Genomic DNA, 17,940 nt, shown 5'->3' on the forward strand with positions numbered 1-17,940 from the left:
CTCGAGTTGAAGGTATGTGTATGCGACGCGCCGAGGCAAGCCGAGCAAGCGCCAGAAAATAGGTGACAGGCAAGGTATTATATCAGCAACACCATAGCGCTGACAATATCTCGTAGTTCAGTGGCCCACGGCAAATTCGTCATACCTGGATCGGAAACATTGTGCAAAAAGAGTCAGACAGCCCTGGGCCAAGCGGAAATTCGGGCAGAAAGAAATCAACTCCTGAAAGTCTGCTGCGATTGTCGGAGCTGCTGGACGGCAGGGGTCCGTCATAGCATCCCCACAGGGCTAGCAAGGTCCCTTTGGGTCCCAAGCTCCTCAAAATCGACCGTGGGCCTGAGCGCCCCACGCCAGGCGTGGTTGTATGGACCTTAGAGCTCAGCCAAATAGATACTCAAGAGTTCCTAGAGTAGATTATCTATCCCATTGCAGTTGATCCTTTAGCCCAGAGGAGTTTGTCCCATTTGAGTTTATCCATGGGAGGTCATGCTACAGCGGAGAGTACCATGCACTGGTCCCTGTTATGTCCGCACATCTGGGGTACATGTACCTGTGGGCTCTGGTCTAGGTCGTCGTCAGGAATGGCCTGCCCCACCTTGCCGCGCTCTTAGCTCAGTGTGCTTCCTCTGCCAGGTTACAACCCAAAAAACAGCCCAAGCTCTTCCCAATGCCCTCCACTGCGTGTCACGCGTCGACGTCCATTCACCAGCATGTCTGCAACCCCCATGGACATCGACGCCGAGTCGTCACCGGCGCCGGCAGAGGCGCCCCAATTGAATATAACAAGGACTTTGGGCACCAATGTCAGCACCACCTCTGCCGTGAGCGAGGTCATTGCCAACTTCAGGCCAACCAAGGTATACATCCCCAGCTCTGTCTCGCATTTGAAGCCTGGGTTGCTCCAGTGTCTAACTTGGCATTCGCCTGCAGCTTTTCAAGAGGGATGATCCCAAGGAGGGCAAGCCTCCGTCCTATATCCTTTCCATTGACTACGATGATCCGGGCGAGCTGTGTATGACATCTGAGAGCGACGAGACCATCCAAATCTACAATGTGAAGGAGGGACGCCATGACAAGACCTTGTTGAGCAAGAAGTATGGAGTCAAGCTCGCAAGATTCACCCATGCCAGCTCAAGCATCATCTACGCCAGCACAAAACAGAACGGTCAGTACAAAACCAACGGCGCGCCCGGGCTCGAGCAGCCACTAATGGGCGTCTTGTAGATGCCATCCGCTACCTGGCCACGCACGATAACTCCTTCATCCGCTATTTCGAAGGCCATGAAGGCCCAGTGACCGCCTTGACGATGCACCCCGGTGCCGACAACTTCATATCCTGCGGCCGCGATAACACTGTACGGCTGTGGGACATAAACACCAAGTTCTGGACCGCACAGATCAACCTCCGCACCCCCTACCTCGCCGCCTATGATCCTTCCGGCCAGGTATTCGCGGTTGCATCATCTTCTAGTGGAAGCATTCTGCTCTACGACCACCGCAACTATGTGAAACCCTTCAACATATTCGACGTTGTCGAGAAATGTCACACAGTCGATACGCATTACACCATGCAGGGCTGGACGAAGCTGGAGTTCTCAAATGATGGAAAACATATACTGCTTGGTGCCAACGGGAAGGGCCACTTCCTGCTCGACGCATTCACTTGCGAGTTGAAGGCCTACTTGCGCAAGCCTGAGGGTGGCACTAGGAGGGCTGCCCCTGGCGAGGCCAACCTGAGAGGCCCTCCCTCTGAGAACCCCTCCAACATGGAGAGCAGTGGCGAGTGCTGCTTCACGCCGGATGGTCGATACGTCTTGAGTGGTTCCAAGAAGGATGTTCTAGTATGGGATGTCTTGGGAACGCCCAACGAGAAGAAGGTGTTGGAACCAAGTCACGTCCTGGAGGACAAGAAGGAAGCCGCGGTCTTGGCTTACAACCCGCGATTCAACTTCTTCGCAACCGCAGACCAGCAATTGGAGTTTTGGCTGCCTGACCCCCACGCCTAATCGTGCATGGGAGGCCTATCATGAGGTTGTGTTAAAAGGAGTTGGGGTGGCCAATTAATTGTACCTGTATTTCTGTATATGATACCCCTTTGCATGACGATGGGCGTCTTTTGGTAGAGAAGCAAAAGAATAAATTTCACACGTGAAAAAGCATGAAATACGGTCTCTCGCTTCGATTCCATGTCATTATGGTTGCTCAAGGAAGAGTCATTACCTCAAAAGTCATCGGTTTACGTAGGATCTCGCGGCTGGAGAGCAAAATGCTGTTGACCTCGTAATAGCCAATCAACCTGATGCCTGCCGAGGGACGTACTCTCTTCGCTACAGCACGCTGTATTTGGATGGGTGGAGTTCGGTTAACCCAGTGTTCGAACTTGCATAGATTCGAAGCTACGAAGTGATCAATTCCGCATCGCCCGCTGGCAGCCGTAGCACAACTTCCCATACTCCCCTGCATCTGCGTCCCCTATTTCGCCCTTCCACCTCTCATCTCCCTGCTCGTCCAGCCCCATTCCACATAGACCACAAGATGTATCGTCTCCATTCTCCCCGAGACGCTCTAGCTTTGCCGTCGTCCGCACCACGTTGGCTACGATCGATGGGTAGCTCGCCTCCACCTCGTCAAAGTAACGAGCCATCACATCGTCTATGCTGACGTCCTTATGTGATACGACGGCGGAACTAGATCCAGTGGCGTCTGAAGACAGGACAAGGTCCGTGAGTGGTGGCGAGACCAGGTCTGTGTACGCAACGAGTTCATTCCGGAACACTTCGCGGAGGGGGTAGTAGACTGGTAGCCTGGCCACCTCTGTCCCAGCTGTCTCGGGAGCAGCACCCGGGCCTGTACCATTCTGTGGTGAGGCGGCGAAGGTCTGGATCGGTTGGAGCCCGTCGGTGGTCATCCATGGGAGCGTAAAACCCCTGCCCTTTGCCGTCTCGCTCAGGGTGAGCGCTGCCAAGGCGGTCGTGCTGTAACCCAGGAGCAGGGCATGACAGCCCTCTTCCAACGCCGCGGATATGAGAACGTGGCGCACAAGCAACCGCATGATGTCGGCCCTGGACGTTGTAGAGGGCAGGCGGGTGAAGAAGTCGTGCAGCCGCTCCTCAGGTGCCTTGCCGCCCTCCTCCCCGCTGCTCGGTGCGATGGGTAGCGCGCTCCAATCGATCGTGTCAAGACCCAGCACGGCGGCGAGCGGTATCCTGCGGAACTTGAAGCGGGGATACCGCTCGCTGAACTTGTCCAGTATCCTCTGGGTTTCGGGTGGCAATGGTGAAGTCTGTTCGTGCATGTCCGTATCGACGTGCACCACTACTGGGTCATAGGCCGGCGTGGGCCTCTTCTTTAATTGATTTTTCGCACTTTCATCAAGAATACTGATGAGTGAGGATGACGATACTCCAAAGGACAAGCCGACCAGGACCTTTTTGGTCTGAGTAGGCGCGGCGCGGAGTTCTTTGGACGCCACCTCGAGCCGCTTGACAGCTTTCATCTGCACATATCGGCGGTAGCAGGGGCTGTTAGCACATTAGCAACCTTGATGATCAATGTCAATTTTCTGGAGCAGGCTTCACAGACCCGCATGTTGGCTCTGAACGGATCGTGTGAGTGGTTTCGTTTTCGTTGCACCGACGGCAGAGCTTCGACACTTTGTCGTCTGGCGCCATGGTGGGCCCCAGGTTCCCAAAAGTATACAAACTAGAGTCTCAGCCCAGTCTCATTTAGTGGATTCTGATTATTGACAAGATGGTTTGAAACTCAAGTCTGGCTGTGGCAGAGAAGATGGCTGATGGAAACAAGTGAAATTCTGCCTGGTTTGCCTCTGAGCACTAACTAAATCTCTGCGAGATGGACCGTCCCGTCCCGTCGGTTCCAGCTTGTCGGTACCAGATCGAATTCCACAATTCCTGCCGCCTTGTCAGATCTCTGCCCCGAGACATGTCATCATCAAAAGCTTCTTTTATTCAACATGGTAACTTGGTTCTTGGCACATCATTCAGAGGTGCAAAAACAGACTGGCATGCTGAGTCTACTGTCTGAAGAGAGGCGATAGATTGTGGCCTTCAAACCAAGCCCGATCCTTTCCCCAGCCATGTGTGATGATATCTCTGCCTGCCTTGCAAACCCTTTCTACGGCTTCCGCGTTGCCCCAGCCTGCGACACTCGTGCCAAAGCCGACAAGATGCGTACCAACGTGAATGGCGACCCTGAAGGCAAAATCGTCATCCACAAATCCGTAGCCAGTGGCGAATCCCTCTATCAGCCACAGTGCCGCTTCAACGTCCTTGTATAGGAAAAGCTCATAGAGCTCTGCAATCATCTGGCCCAAATCCAATGGTCGTACACCCAATTGACACATCTCCCAATCGACCACAAAAATGGACTTTTGGTGGTCTGACTCCAGGCTCTGATCAGGAAGCAAAATGCTGCCAGACGTCATCAGTACTTGGTTTGCAAGAGCCAGTGTTCAAACGGCAACCTACTTCCCTGTCCAGAAGTCACCATGGATGACGCTCAGCTTGCTCTCATCTTCCAGCTCGAGCTTGGCATTTGCGATGACTTCCTTGAATACGTGTTCCGAGTCTTTGAGGAACGGAAATTTCTGGAGCTGCCAGAGTAGACGATCGTAGTTGTAAGTGAGCTTGATGCCCTGCATTTGCTTATTCAACTTGACGGCATTGCGCAAGGACTCTTGGTCCGGATGACTGGACCAGTCATGGAAGCTGTGCAGCCATCTACCGAGGCCCCGTCCCAGCTCGAGGACTTTGGGCCGCTGCTGCTCAGGCGTGGATGGCAACAGCCGTTTCAGAGCATAATGTTTAAGGTCAAGAGAGTCGGGCAGATATTCTTGGATCTGGGTGCTCGAGTCTAGGTTGAAATAAAACAGACGGGGCGTTCGAACGCTGTACGACGGACTTATGGTCGGGTCCAACTCGCGCACCGCCTGAAGACACTCATGCTCGAGACTCTATTCTCAGACGGAGTCAGCTGACTGATTCGCCTGGCAAGAAATTCCGATGGATCTTTGTTCCTACGCAGCGTGAAGTCGAGAGCTTCAATGACGGGAATTGGGCAACGAAGCCTTCCCCGTGTTTGACGACAATCTCGGCTGTCCCGTCATCAAGAGGCTTTTGCAACTTGCCACTAAATATAAAGTTCGCAGTACCGCCAGAGAGTGGAGTAAGCGACGTGCAAGCGAATCCGGTCGGGCCCAGTTCTTGAGTGACCCGGGACAATATCTCGTCCGCTGTTGGCTCGGCCATATCGAGACGATGGAGATGGTGGTGGTGACAGTGGGGGACCTGAGAAATCAAGGCGTGGAGGCTCTGCGAAGGCCACGCAAATCTCGGATCAGAACCAATAAAACGCAATACGCATGCCTTCAATTGGGATCCCCACCGCGGTACTCTGCTTGGAGGTTCGCGTTCGCGACTGACTTATAGCCGCTGAACATTTCATGGCGGTTCGTTGTTTCGATGCGGCTGAGGAGCTCACCAGCAGAAAGGCCGATGAGTCTTTCGGCGAGCTCGCTTTGTCTGCATCGTACCTAGGCACCTACCTATTTGAGTAAGTTCCCGTCTGTCCCGTTAGCAGGCACATTGAGCACATACACGCTGTACCAACATAATACAGAGTGCTGGCCATGTATAAGTAAACCGCGTTTGACGTTCTTGGATCTGCAGCTCCAAGTGTACTTGTCTGATGTATCCGGTCCCTGGCCTGGCATATCAAGATGGAGACCGGAAAGGGGACCTGATCGGGCGCGCATTTGCAGGACCCTGGAAACCAGGGCCTAGAACGTTTGTCGCTGGGATGCAGCACTCGGAAATGTGGTTTCAGGAACCAGAAATCATTAGGCCTACCGAAGATCGACAAATAGCGATCGACCGTTCCGAAGCTTCTGGTCATTTGGGCGAGTTGCATCGTGAACAGCAGCTGTATCAGCGGTGGGGGGTTGCTGGCTGATATCCATGGTCCTCCGCTTTTATACAGTTGCAGCAGAGTCTCGTCCTTTGCTCGTCCTTTTATCTCGAAACTGATCCGATGGAGCAATGTTGTTTGTTGTTTGCTGTCAGGTTCATCGCTTGGCCGACGTGACAGTTGCATTTCTCCCGTCCCAGGCCTCATCCGAACCTCGATCTGTTGCGCCTGGGCCATCGCAGCAGTGCCGTGCTGGGGCGCCTGTGTGCCTGCCGAGATTGCCTCAATTGAATGCTACGCATGAAGGAAAGTGCTGGGGCTTCGGCCAATGACGACCCGGTCTCAGGGAAGTGCCTTCCCCACAGACCCACTCAGCGCGATATTGCTTCTTGGGCGGAAGGACCCACCCTGCAGCAACCTTGCGGTCGCCCGTTTCCTCATGCGCTGTGCCTCCCTGCCCGCAACCTTGTTCTCTGGTCTCCAGCAGCGCCCTTGTGCCCTAGTGCCCTTGTCGTGCCCTTGTCATGCCCTTGTCGACTTTGTCAACTTGTCACCCGCTCCCACTTGCTTCCTCCCGCCCAGGTTTCATCATCTCCTCCTGTTTGAGCCTGTCGTCGCTCTGGTGCTTTGGTTCGTCTGGCAGCATTATAGCCCGTCACCCTGCCTTTTCCCTGCTCTGCTCTCTGCTATCTGCTCTCTGCTATCTGCCCCGATCACATCAATCGATTCCAGGTCTCGACTGGGTTGGCCCCCGATGGGCCGTAGCCATGTTTTATTTTGGTCCAGGTCCAGCAGGAGGAAATACAAATCTACTCGACACTTCGACTCGAAGTCACTCCATTGACCCACCCGCCCCAACGCACGACAACTCACCGTCGCCGTGATCTGCTCAACTTCAGCCTCTCCATTTCCTCCCGTCCTCTCTCTCTCATAGGTCTCTTTCTGGCCGCCTAGCCTCTCGTTAATTCTCTCAATTCCCAACTTGGTCAATCGTTAATCCAGTACTTTCCTTCAATCTTGAAAAGGCGGTGGATCCCTGCGGCAGGCCTGCGAACCAACCTACCTTGCCGACGACATCATCGCCTCGCTCACACACACCTTTTCCTTCTCAATTCACCCTGCACACCTCAACTCCCGACTTCCCTTTTCCCAGGACACGGACGAAACCACGTGCGCATCGGTGGTCGACATGGCTGAAGTGCAAGCGAGGCCGACCGCGCTGGCCGCCAGCAACCCGATTAAGCGATCGCCAAACATCGCCATCCCTCCAACGTCGATCTCTCTGCCCCCACAAAACGCCACATCTCGACTAAAGAGCCAGCTGTCGCTCGATCCATACTCACCGGTCAACCAGAACGGCAGCTTCGAGTTCGATCGAGTTATTAAGAGCGGCTATCTGCAGAAGCGAACACAGAAGACAAAGACATGGAAGTCGGCCTATCTGGTGTACCGGCCTAATACGCTTAGCATATACAAGGACGACCAGGAGAACAAATTGCGCCACAAAATATATCTATCCGATCTTACTGCGGTCACGCTCTTGAAGGACCCCAAAAACAAACGAGAGAACGTCTTCGGGCTGTTCTCGCCATCGAAAAATTTCCATTTGCAGGCTTCGAGTCTCGCCGAGGCCAAGTCATGGGTTGATTTAATACGCAGCGATGCCAGAATCGAGGAGGAAGAGGAGGAGATGTTTCTGGCCAGCCCTGTCATCCGTCGCAACTCTTTTATGCCGACTGGTTCCTTCGACCAGGCCGAACCAGTCACCGGCCCGATCCTACATGACCGCGAAACATATTTTTCAAGTTCCCCGGAGCCGGTCGACATAAGCACGACCAGTTTCAGACGCCCGTCGTACAATCCGCGGCGCCCATCCACAACCGTAGAGTCCTCAGGTCTCTCAGGGGCAGAGCTGGCGTCGCACTCAGATTTTTCGGATTCGGATGTCCAACGAGTCCATGGTGTAGCAGTCGAGAACCTGGCAGTCCAGTCTCCCCCACCCGCTTTCGCAAGTCCCAGGCCAAATGTCGGAATCCGCAACGCCAGTCAAGCTAGCGGAATCAACATCGAACAAGACCCTGATCGAATTCTCTGGCAAGGCTGGCTTCGGTGGCTTCGTAATAAGGGCGGTGTGCGCCAGTGGAAGAATTGCTGGGCTGTTCTCCGTCCCAGGAACCTCATTCTCTACAAAGATGAGTCCGAGTACACCGTGCAGTTCATTGTCCATATGGGCATGATCCTTAACGTGGTTGACATCGACCCGATGAGCAAGACGAAGACACATTGCCTGCAGGTTATCACGGAAGAAAAAAGCTACAGATTTTGTGCCGATGACGAGGAATCGTTGATCAAATGTCTGGGGGCCTTCAAGAGTCTTTTGGCCAAAAGGAAAGAGCTTGAAGCCAAGATGGCTGCCAGCGACACTACTGCAAATACGTCTTGAGACCTGCATGTCATATGCTACAGGTACCAACCGAGCGAGCGCTACTTCTCGTTGTGTCACATTTTTTATTTTCTGAAAAGGCTGGACACGTGGCTGGCAATGGGCTTGCCGGTCGCACGGGCAGAGCACGGGAGTATTTAGGTCGAATCATCTCTCTGTACCTACCTACTTGTTTTTGGGTTAAAATGCATGTGTTGTACACATGCTCCTGTATTTACGAATCTACGAACGATGAATATTTGATACCATTTCAGGGAAACCTGACCAACTCACAACTGCGATTCGCACAGAGTGCGAAATACTGGGCTTGCACATCGACATCCTGCTGCATCCAAACATATCGCTGACCGAGCGTGGCATTCTGGGAGATCAGTCCAACACTTTGCTGGGATGATTTGTCGGGCAAGTTTACAATGAGGCTTAGCATGGCCTGTGTTGTGGCAAATTTGTGGCGAGCATATCATCCCGATTGATGTGCTACAGTATATAGGAAACAGTCTAGATGGGAACAGCATTGCAGGGTTGTGCAACTTATTCGTCGGAAGCTTTGGACCAAACACGGTATTTTGGGGAGAATGCGGACACGGGAAGGTGTGTATTACTGTTAGCCCAGGACCGCTGTTAGTTAATTTAGGGCCGGGAACTACTCCAGGTTAGCAGCAGTTCATTAAAGCTGGCTCAGGAACCCCATCGTCCACTTAGATAGCGCCGTTGGCCTCCTCCACACACCATCTCTGGCAGCATGCATGGGTATGACAGGTCGACGCATTTCACATGAGCCCCAATGGGATGCAACAACAGACCATGAGGGCGGCCCCGCGTGCAATAGATCAGACGAATGCTGAAAAGATGTCATGCAAGGACGGCACCCTGCTGCCGCCCACCCACCTTTTCCCCCCCTTCAGTTGCCATTCATGCGGGTCTGGATATTTGGGCCATGCCTGCGTCTCCCCCCTCGCGATAGCTGATAGGCGAGTGTCGTTGCCACCTCCCGCTTGGCTACTCTCCCCGGGAGGGCGGTCGACCAAGAGACCTCGGGTTGCAGGAGCCTGTGCTCCGCCGAATCATGATGTCGGTCACGATGGTTAGGGCAGACACGACTAGTTGGGCAGGTGTCCTGATAGGAGAGGTGCAGGCGCACTGCTCAGCTGCTAGGGGACCGACAAGGGAACGAATACTATATATCTTTTGACGTTGGAAACCCGCGATGCCCTCGACTACTGTTTGTGGGCTTTTCGCCAGCTCTTCACTCGCTCTCTGTACAGTCCGGGCTGCCTCACGGCCTCCTTGTCTGTCACCGATCTTGCCCTCGCCTGTCGTTTGTTATCCAATATTTTGATATCGAATAATTCACTGCGTACATACAAACCTTTGCTCTCCCAGTGTGTCCTTTGGAACGGGCACCAAGGTCCTACTTCGCTCTATTTCTGTTAATCTTCGCTCTCCTAAGACTTTGGCCCGGCTCAAGCGGCACAAACTCGCAGTAAAGCGTTTATTCTTCATCTATAAATCCATGCGCAGAATATCGTGGGCACTACTCATTTTCATCAAGCACTTGGCCAACGGCAATTATCTATAGGAATTGCTTCAGCCATGGCACTGCTCCTACCTCTCCTGCTAGCATTTCTGGCCCTCGTCAACTCTGCCTTTGCGGCCCCAAATGTCCCCCTCTCAACATCAAGCCGCTGGATCGTTGACGCCGGCGGGGAACGCGTCAAGCTGCGTTGCGTGAATTGGGCGGGTCACATGGAGACGCACCTACCCGAGGGCCTTCACAAACAGTCTATAAGCTACCTGGCCGACTGGATCGCTGGGCAGGGGTTCAACTGCGTTCGCCTGACGTACTCCATCGACTGGGCGCTGAATCCCACCCTCCCTGTTGCTGATGCTTTTACTCAAGCCGCAACCGCGGCGGGAGTGTCGGCCGATTCTATGACAAGCTTCTATTCAGAGGCCCTGGCGAAGAACCCGTTCCTGCAAAACGCCACAACCCAGGATGTATTTGGGGAGGTGATCGATCAGCTGTGGGCCAGGGGCGTGATGACCATCCTCGACAACCACCTCTCCAAGGCTAGCTGGTGCTGCAACCTGACGGACGGGAACGGCTGGTGGGACGAGGCAGAGGGCCACAACGACCTGAACTCGAGGTTCTTCAACACTAGCCAGTGGCTCCAGGGCCTGGCGGCCGTCGCCTCGTGGAGCGCCTCGCGCGAGGGCGTTGTCGGATTGTCGCTGCGGAACGAGATTAGGCAAGGCCTGATCCAGGTCACCGGGATTGACGACTGGTACACGCTCGTCACGAAGGGTGCGCAGGCGGTGCACTCGGCAAACCCCAACGCGCTGATCATCATCGGGGGCATCGCCTCGGCGACGGACCTGACCACCGTCAGGAATCGCAACCTCGACACGTCGTCCTGGAGCGGGAAACACGTGTGGGAGTTTCACGTCTACTCCTTCACTCCGACGTTCTACGTCAACTTCGGCATCTGCGCCCTCCGCAAGGAAGCGTGGGGCCTCTTCGACGGGTTCCTCCTTAAGCAGGGCGAGCCCTACACAGCGCCACTGATTCTGAGCGAGTTCGGGGTGGACATGAGCGGCGGCGATCTCGACGGTCTTAGTGAGGGCGACGACAGCTACCTCTCATGCCTGACTGAATACATGACTTCGAATGACGCCGACTGGGCCGTGTGGGCTTTGCAGGGGACGTATTACGTCCGCAATGGGAAGACGAATTATAATGAGACCTGGGGCCTGCTGGATGAGGACTGGACGACGTGGCGCAACTCAAAATTTCCCGGCATGCTGGGAAAGATGTGGAATGTCACCCAGGGGCCATCGCAATAATGGATGGCTCGTCAGCGATACGGCAAGGAAACCCTCAGCCCTCTCAGGTAAGGTGCGTGCAGGCCAGGACAGCGTTCTTTCATGATGGCTAGGTAGATAAATCAGCCCTAAATCATTCCAGAAACCTCAGGCCTTAGATACTGCGTGACAAGCTTACTCGCTGATTTTTTTGCGATCGTTGTATGATCCTCATCCTGTCGTTGAAACCCACGTTGACATTGCCACTCTGTATTGCCATACCGCTCGCGGGGACCCCACATACTTGCACAGGTACTGCAAAGTACAAAAAGACAGAGAAGAACTTACCTATGTAAAGCTAATAATCTCATGATATTTGACGTCTCACAAATTAGCCTTCAAGAACATGAGAGGTCATCTCACTGAAGTATCCCCCCTATTGTTGACCGAGGGGGATATGCGAGGTTCAGCGACGGTCTCCAGCAATTCCTCGCTGCCAGTCACCATCGACCTAAGTCGCTGAGCATATGATTTGGAGATAGCAGAGTATATTTCCAGGTCGATCTCTGGCTCTCGCACACAGGGAGGGGGCAGCCACAACAGTCAGTAGGAGAAGTCAAGAGACGTGATTTCATTTCGAGCGAAAAGGGTTGAGATCGTGATAGTCGACCTGATGTAAAGCAATAGATTTTGATGATAGCCAGGCCTTGTCTGAGTACTTCGGTCCGTTGAGATAGAGAAGTTCCGATACCGATTGCTCGCATCGCCTAATTGCGCCTGTCCGTACGTCGTCCACCCTCACTCAAACGTGTCGAAGGCAAAGTCATCGTTCATGAATTCGTTCATGCTGTTGAAGTTGTCATCAAAGTTCGTAGTAGACTCCTCACCTAGGTCAAAGAAATGGTCCAGGTCGTCCATACTGGTGTCGTTCCCAACGTTGTTGTTATTGGTGACAGGCTCTGTGTTTCCGCCAGGAATGGGCCCTCCCAAGTCCAGATTGTCAAGGCCGCCTGACGTAGTGTCAAAGCCCGTCAAATCCATGGCGGTATCCTGGCCACCCGTCTGCACCTGAGGTTCGTTGTTGACCGGGTCGAGGGTGAAGGTTGCGTTGGTGAAGGGGTTGCTAGCAGGTGGTGGGTTTGGTGCTTGCTGAGGCGCGGCTGGGGGTGGGACCACAGCAGACGCGGCCGGGGGTACAGTGGCAGGAACTTTCTGTTTCTGGGAGTTGATCAGAGGGGATGGCTTGGTCGCTAGACGTCCAGAGGGCGGGCCTGATTTCGGTGCTGGCTTTGGAGACGGGCGCTTCTGCTCGGTGGGCTTGACAGGATGAAAAGGCACGGTTGCGGCGTTGGTGGGAGTGCTCGTGCCCATGCCCATGCCCATGTCTGGGAAGGGGGCGACTGGCGTGACTTCCGGTACTTTGGGGTTTGGTCGATTTTGCATGAACGGCGACACCGAGGCCATCATAGGGGCAACCGGCACGGATGCTTGCTCAGCCTTGGGAGGGTCAAGATCAATGACCATGGGCGCAGGAGGTTGAGCTTGACTAGGGACAGCAGCCTTCTGTTTATCCTGCAGCTTCTGTAGGTCTCGCATGAAGACGGCTTTGGCGCGTGTCTGTTGGCTTGGTCAGTCCTAGCCCAATGTCCTCATCGAGAAGCCATGTGTCGGCCCTCGCAGGTGATTATCCGTCGGACGGTCTGGCAGGAGGCCTGTAACTCACTATTTCTATCTCCATCTCATCTAGGGTCGAGTGAAAGCTGTCGGTAGCTTCTCCCATCTTCTTCTTGGCGTTCAAAACGATCTGCTCTGCGCGCTCTGGGTGCTGGTTAGGGGCTTGAAAGATCCTGCCCATCTGCACCATCTAGAGAAAGACCGTGGTTAGCAAAGCCCAGCGAACAGTATAGAACAGGGCAGGCAAGCGCATTCTATGTGTGGTCTTACAATCTCGTTCAATTGCTTCTCAAGGTTGTCGGCCAGATGACCCTGGCCCTGGCCAGATTGTGCTGTAGCCGCCATCTTGCAGCCGGACTATGTCAACGTTGATGTTTGACGTCGAGTAGGATTGGCTTTGCGCGGGAGGTTTTTTTTTACGGCAGCAGTGAGGGGAATGTTGAGACAAGCCCGTCGAAAAAAGTCTTGGGAAAAATGGCAAGACGATGGTGGTAAGTGTAGATGGCGTCGAGCCTCAATGTGGAAACCCAAATTGGCTACCTGTACCCAGATCGGTGAACAACGGGCGAGTGAATGGTGAAGAATGGTGAGGAGGAGCTGAGCTCCGAGGCGCGCAGTACTGTAGACCTAGGCTAATTGTTGGCCGTGGGCGAGCGTCTGTGCTTGGACTTATCAGCCTGATGACATTGCGCTGTATCTGACTGACAACGCAAGTCGCAGGAGACGACCGGACGCTCGCTTGCTATGATTCTGGATATGGGAAGCTGAGTGCAGGAAAGCAATTGTTCGCAGAGCTGTAAATGTTGCCGCACAGACAGGGCGACCGTTTGAGTTGGCTGCTATGCTATACTTGCACGGCGGGTATCCTGTGCAGATATAGCCGCCCCGAAGATGATCCTGCACCCGCTTAATCTCTGACACAAGTGCTGCTAGGTGTTACGAGACGGTTCTGAACGACAAAGAACAACAGGAACAGAAACGATAAATTGCCTAGCTGATATTGTGATACTGGAGGAATGGTAGCTGTTGCAAGGAGTGCGGACGTGCACTGGGAATATCATATACGGAGCTCGCTAGGTTCTCGGCTCCGGAGTCAGTCGCCAGCTTGGAGGTTGGAGTGTCTTCTTCCGGGCGACGGCACCAGGTGGCTAAACAAGGAAGCTGCTTGGACCCATGACAGTTGTTATCACCACCTCGAACTCCGGCAACAATCCCACCTTCGGTCATCTTCTAAACCACTCTCGCAACCACGTAGATACACGTACATCTGGCCTAAATTCTAAACTCCAATATGACGCAGATCGACGAATCCACGTCTCTCTCCATCCAGGTCAAGCTTCACAAGGATGACCTCAAGTATCCGGCCAAGACCCATGCCCACAAGGTCAAGAGAGAGCTCGCTGCCTCCGACTCGTCCTCGACCAGAGGCTTGATTTACCTTCCTGGCCAGAACTCTGCGCAGTATGAGGACACAGATGGGTAATAACTCTCCACTCCCTTTTTTTTCTTTCTTTTTTCCCCTTCCCTTCCTTTGACTTCATCAAAGTTTGAACCAGTATTGCTCGGGACTGGTTATTAATTATGTCGCTCCTGAGACATTACTCCTTGCGACTGGATAAGCCTGCTCTGGTTGATTGTATATTGCAACACTCCCATCGCCGTCATAAGAAGCTTCATTTAGATCAAAACTGTATTCTCAAAATGCCGGATTCGACCATCGTTTCCCTTCTCATCGCGCTCTCATAGAATGTAAATTGCTGACGAAGTCAACAGTGAGAGACCATTTAGACAGCGCAGATACGCATTCTATCTCTCCGGTGCAGACTTCCCCGGGTGTGCTGTCACATATGACATCGCAAGGGACGTACTCACCCTCTGGATCCCAATCAGGAAGCCCGAGCAGATCATTTGGTTCGGCGCTCTGCCCAGCATAGAAGAATGTACCGCTCGATTCGACGTCGACTCTGTCAAGGACATCACTGGCCTGCAGCCGTACCTCAAAGAAACTCTGACCGCCGACACGACTCTCTACGTCCTGCATGAAAGCCAGACGCCACCCCGTCCATACGGCCCGGCATCTGGCTTTACTGTTGACTACTCGGCTTTGCAGCCCGCCATGGACCTGGCCAGGGCTGTCAAGTCCGATTATGAGATTGCCCAGATTCGCGAGGCCAACTACATATCGTCAGAGGCTCACCGTCACGTCCAGCAGCACATTAAATCCTTGACCAGCGAGGCCCAAGTCGAGAACTTATTTATCGCCAAATGCCGTGAACTCGGGGCTAAGAAACAGGTAACACCCAAAACTGTGTATCTGCATGCACCCGACGATGAGAGCTAAACGTCTATTCCAGGCCTATCCTGTGATCGCCGGATCTGGGCCCAACGCTGCCACCTTGCACTATGGCGCCAACAACCAGGACTTTGACAATAGGCAGCTCATGGTCCTTGACGCCGGAGCTGAGTACGGATGCTACGCTTCCGACGTCACTCGGACCTTCCCGCTCAATGGAAAGTTCACTTCTGAGGCGAAGGAGGTGTATGCTATCGTGGAGAAGATGCAGGACACCTGTATCTCATTGATCAAACCCGGCGCGTCGTGGGCGACCATCACGAACAAGGCCCAGCTGGTCGCCTTAGACGGACTGAAAGGGTTGGGCATCATCACCGGTAATGAGCCTGCCTTGACACTCAGGGCTGTCAGGGCTTTCTTCATGCACGGGCTCGGACACCTGGTTGGTCTGGACACCCACGACGTTATTGGTGGAGTTCATATTCATAGCATGCTGCGAGGAAAAGCATGGAGTCTGGACAAAATGGATTCTCTCGCTGGAGCTCATCCTAGAGGGCGATATTCTGCTGAGGGGCACCGGGCCGGACACTATCAGGGAGGAGGCGATCGTTTTTCGCCACCCCTAGAGAAAGACATGGTCATTACCTGTGAACCAGGTCTCTATTTCAACCGGGCCTACATTGAGTGGTTCCTCGCTGGCAATCCCGATGTGGCCCCGTATGTCGACAAGAATGCACTGGAAAAATACTACCCGGTCTGTGGGTGCCGGATCGAGGATTGTATCCTGGTAACAGACGATGGATACGAGAACTTGACCACGGCGCCGAAGGGAGAGGAGATGCTGAGGGTGGTTAATGGAAAATAGGGGACCAGGAACGGCAACCGAGGCAGGTCATAATGAGGTGGTCTAGATAAAGTGTACAAATCTAGGTAATAGAGGGATGGGCGAAGCAACTAGTGTAGGGGCCTCCAAGCATCTGATCAAGTACGCTCCATTGACAGTGAAAACAGCGGTACAGATAACCCGGAATACGGCGGCGACGGCGAGGATGAATAGTATGCACAAGCCAATCACTGCCGTACTGCCGATCCATAGTGGTGAACACAACCGCTCTGGTTATCCGTATATGCAAGCCATGTTATCACGGTTCTGCTTTTTGCACTTCGTTCGAAGTCATGGTTGTCTTGCGCTTTCGAGAGGCTCAGATGCTGAGAATGGAGAACACTTGCTGCGATGGGAAAGATCCCGTCAATGCCTCAAATTCGCAATGCTAAGAGTACCCTGGAATGCTACACAAGGACATAAGAACCAAACGCCGCTTTATTTCCATCCATCGCTTTTTTCGTACAAAATAAGTTCCTGGCCCAACATCTTCTACCACCCCCCTCGGAAACTCTCTCTACAAATACTTCTTCGGCGTTGACTTCTTCTTCTTGTAATACACGTACCCAGCGACCAACACGACCTGGCTGCCGATGATCACAGCGATCAGACGCCCATGACCTGGTGATGCGTGTTCCTTGACAGTATCCCTGATCGTCTGGTGGCTGTCGCTGACCAGCCCCTTGATCGCGTGCTCCGAGGAGCTCACCTTGGATGTCACATCTCCCTTCAGCCTCCGGACCTCGGACTCAAGGCTCGAGATCTTGTTCTCCAGGTCGCCAAGCCGGTCCAATTTGGACAACAAGCCCTTGAGCTCTGCGATCTGCCCAGAAACCTCGCCGTGGCGGATCTCGCCGACCGAGTCCTGCTTCGCGACCGCGCGGAAGATGGTGGAGAGGTGGTGGTTCACGCTCTGGATCCGGGTGTGCAGGTCGGCGAACTGAGCCTTTGAGCTGGTGATGGAGTCGGCGGTCGCGTCGGGGATGTCATCCTCGAAGCCCGAGTCCCAACGGCCAGAGGGTGGGTTTCCTCCCATCGGCTGCTGCTGCTGCTGCCCCTGGTTACCAAACATGCCGTCCTGCTGGACTGCGGCCTGCTGCTTGTCCTGGCCCGGGTCGAGATTGTCGGTCATGAGGACCATCTTGAAGATCTCGAACGAGTCGGGATTGTCCGCGCTGGCGGCTGTGATTCCAAGCTTGTACCCGGCGGGTATGCTGATCTTGTCGCTCTCGAAGCAAAGCACACCGTCGATCTCCACCTTGAAGTTGTTGGCTGTCTGGCGGAACTTGATCTGCGAGGGCCGGCCTAAGTTGCGGTAGGCGTGGTTGCAGTGACCGAAGGATTGCCCGTCTACCGAGATCTTCTGGAAGTCTTTGCTGCCGTCATTGAGGAACCCTCGCACCATGCCTGAGCTGCCGCCGTATGTGTCGATCACCAGAGCGAGACCCTCAAACTTGCCAACAGTGTAGATGGAGCTGAGGCCGACGTCCTGTTGGCCGTCTCGCACCAGCCAGATGTTGAGATTGCCGCCCGCGCGCTCTGGCCCATTGGCGCGAAAGTCGACGTCGGCGACCCATTGTGTGTGTTGGAGTGGTCTATCGGCCCATACGGAGGATCGGTAGTTACCAGGTGCAGGGGGAGTGAGGATTATCTTGTTGGAGAGGATCTCTGGCCAGGTAGGGTTGCCGTGGAGGGCGAAGCCCGGTATGGACCCGTCATTGTTAGGACTTATCCTGCAGCGGATGTCAGTAAGAGTGCTGCAAGCGAGCAGAGAGCAACAATTCGGCTTGCCTGTTGTTGTAGCCAAAGCTAAGCTCATTGACCAGGTACTGCGCAGCCACCGGGGAAAGGCCGGCGAGGAAGGCCAGCGCTGACCGCATGGTGGATTAGTTAATATACGTGAATACAAGAACTTTGTTT

The 17,940-nt window shown here is 54.1% G+C and overlaps 7 protein-coding genes across 7 annotated transcripts; 4 read left to right on the forward strand and 3 right to left on the reverse strand.

Annotated features, from left to right (window-relative positions):
• Window positions 1–710: 710 nt before the first annotated feature.
• Window positions 711–2,006, forward strand: J7T55_009079 (wd repeat containing protein 82; the record flags this gene model as incomplete). The annotated part of the gene is made up of 3 exons (XM_053142006.1): window positions 711–857; window positions 931–1,165; window positions 1,225–2,006. 3 exons carry the CDS (start codon window positions 711–713, stop codon window positions 2,004–2,006), a joined length of 1,164 nt encoding a protein of 387 aa, XP_052994920.1.
• A 401-nt stretch (window positions 2,007–2,407) lies between these two features.
• Window positions 2,408–5,267, reverse strand: J7T55_009080 (phosphotransferase enzyme family protein; the record flags this gene model as incomplete). Its single annotated transcript, XM_053142008.1, has 4 exons — window positions 2,408–3,521; window positions 4,038–4,430; window positions 4,488–4,972; window positions 5,103–5,267. The coding sequence occupies 4 exons, from the start codon at window positions 5,265–5,267 to the stop codon at window positions 2,408–2,410; spliced, it is 2,157 nt and encodes a 718-aa protein (XP_052994921.1).
• Window positions 5,268–7,114: 1,847 nt separating this feature from the next.
• J7T55_009081 (uncharacterized protein) lies at window positions 7,115–8,368 on the forward strand (the record flags this gene model as incomplete). Its single annotated transcript, XM_053142009.1, has 1 exon — window positions 7,115–8,368. The coding sequence occupies one exon, from the start codon at window positions 7,115–7,117 to the stop codon at window positions 8,366–8,368; it is 1,254 nt and encodes a 417-aa protein (XP_052994922.1).
• A 1,593-nt stretch (window positions 8,369–9,961) lies between these two features.
• Window positions 9,962–11,212, forward strand: J7T55_009082 (cellulase family protein; the record flags this gene model as incomplete). The annotated part of the gene is made up of 1 exon (XM_053142010.1): window positions 9,962–11,212. One exon carries the CDS (start codon window positions 9,962–9,964, stop codon window positions 11,210–11,212), a length of 1,251 nt encoding a protein of 416 aa, XP_052994923.1.
• Window positions 11,213–11,968: 756 nt separating this feature from the next.
• On the reverse strand, window positions 11,969–13,189 carry J7T55_009083 (uncharacterized protein; the record flags this gene model as incomplete). Its single annotated transcript, XM_053142011.1, has 3 exons — window positions 11,969–12,787; window positions 12,894–13,034; window positions 13,115–13,189. 3 exons carry the CDS (start codon window positions 13,187–13,189, stop codon window positions 11,969–11,971), a joined length of 1,035 nt encoding a protein of 344 aa, XP_052994924.1.
• A 946-nt stretch (window positions 13,190–14,135) lies between these two features.
• J7T55_009084 (uncharacterized protein) lies at window positions 14,136–16,002 on the forward strand (the record flags this gene model as incomplete). The annotated part of the gene is made up of 3 exons (XM_053142012.1): window positions 14,136–14,323; window positions 14,618–15,137; window positions 15,199–16,002. 3 exons carry the CDS (start codon window positions 14,136–14,138, stop codon window positions 16,000–16,002), a joined length of 1,512 nt encoding a protein of 503 aa, XP_052994925.1.
• Window positions 16,003–16,537: 535 nt separating this feature from the next.
• Window positions 16,538–17,900, reverse strand: J7T55_009085 (legume-like lectin family protein; the record flags this gene model as incomplete). The annotated part of the gene is made up of 2 exons (XM_053142013.1): window positions 16,538–17,753; window positions 17,800–17,900. The coding sequence occupies 2 exons, from the start codon at window positions 17,898–17,900 to the stop codon at window positions 16,538–16,540; spliced, it is 1,317 nt and encodes a 438-aa protein (XP_052994926.1).
• Window positions 17,901–17,940: the final 40 nt, after the last annotated feature.

This window comes from Diaporthe amygdali, assembly GCF_026229845.1.
Source record: "Diaporthe amygdali strain CAA958 chromosome Unknown NODE_10_length_1141467_cov_65_626103, whole genome shotgun sequence".
In the NCBI taxonomy this organism is placed as follows: domain Eukaryota; kingdom Fungi; phylum Ascomycota; class Sordariomycetes; order Diaporthales; family Diaporthaceae; genus Diaporthe; species Diaporthe amygdali.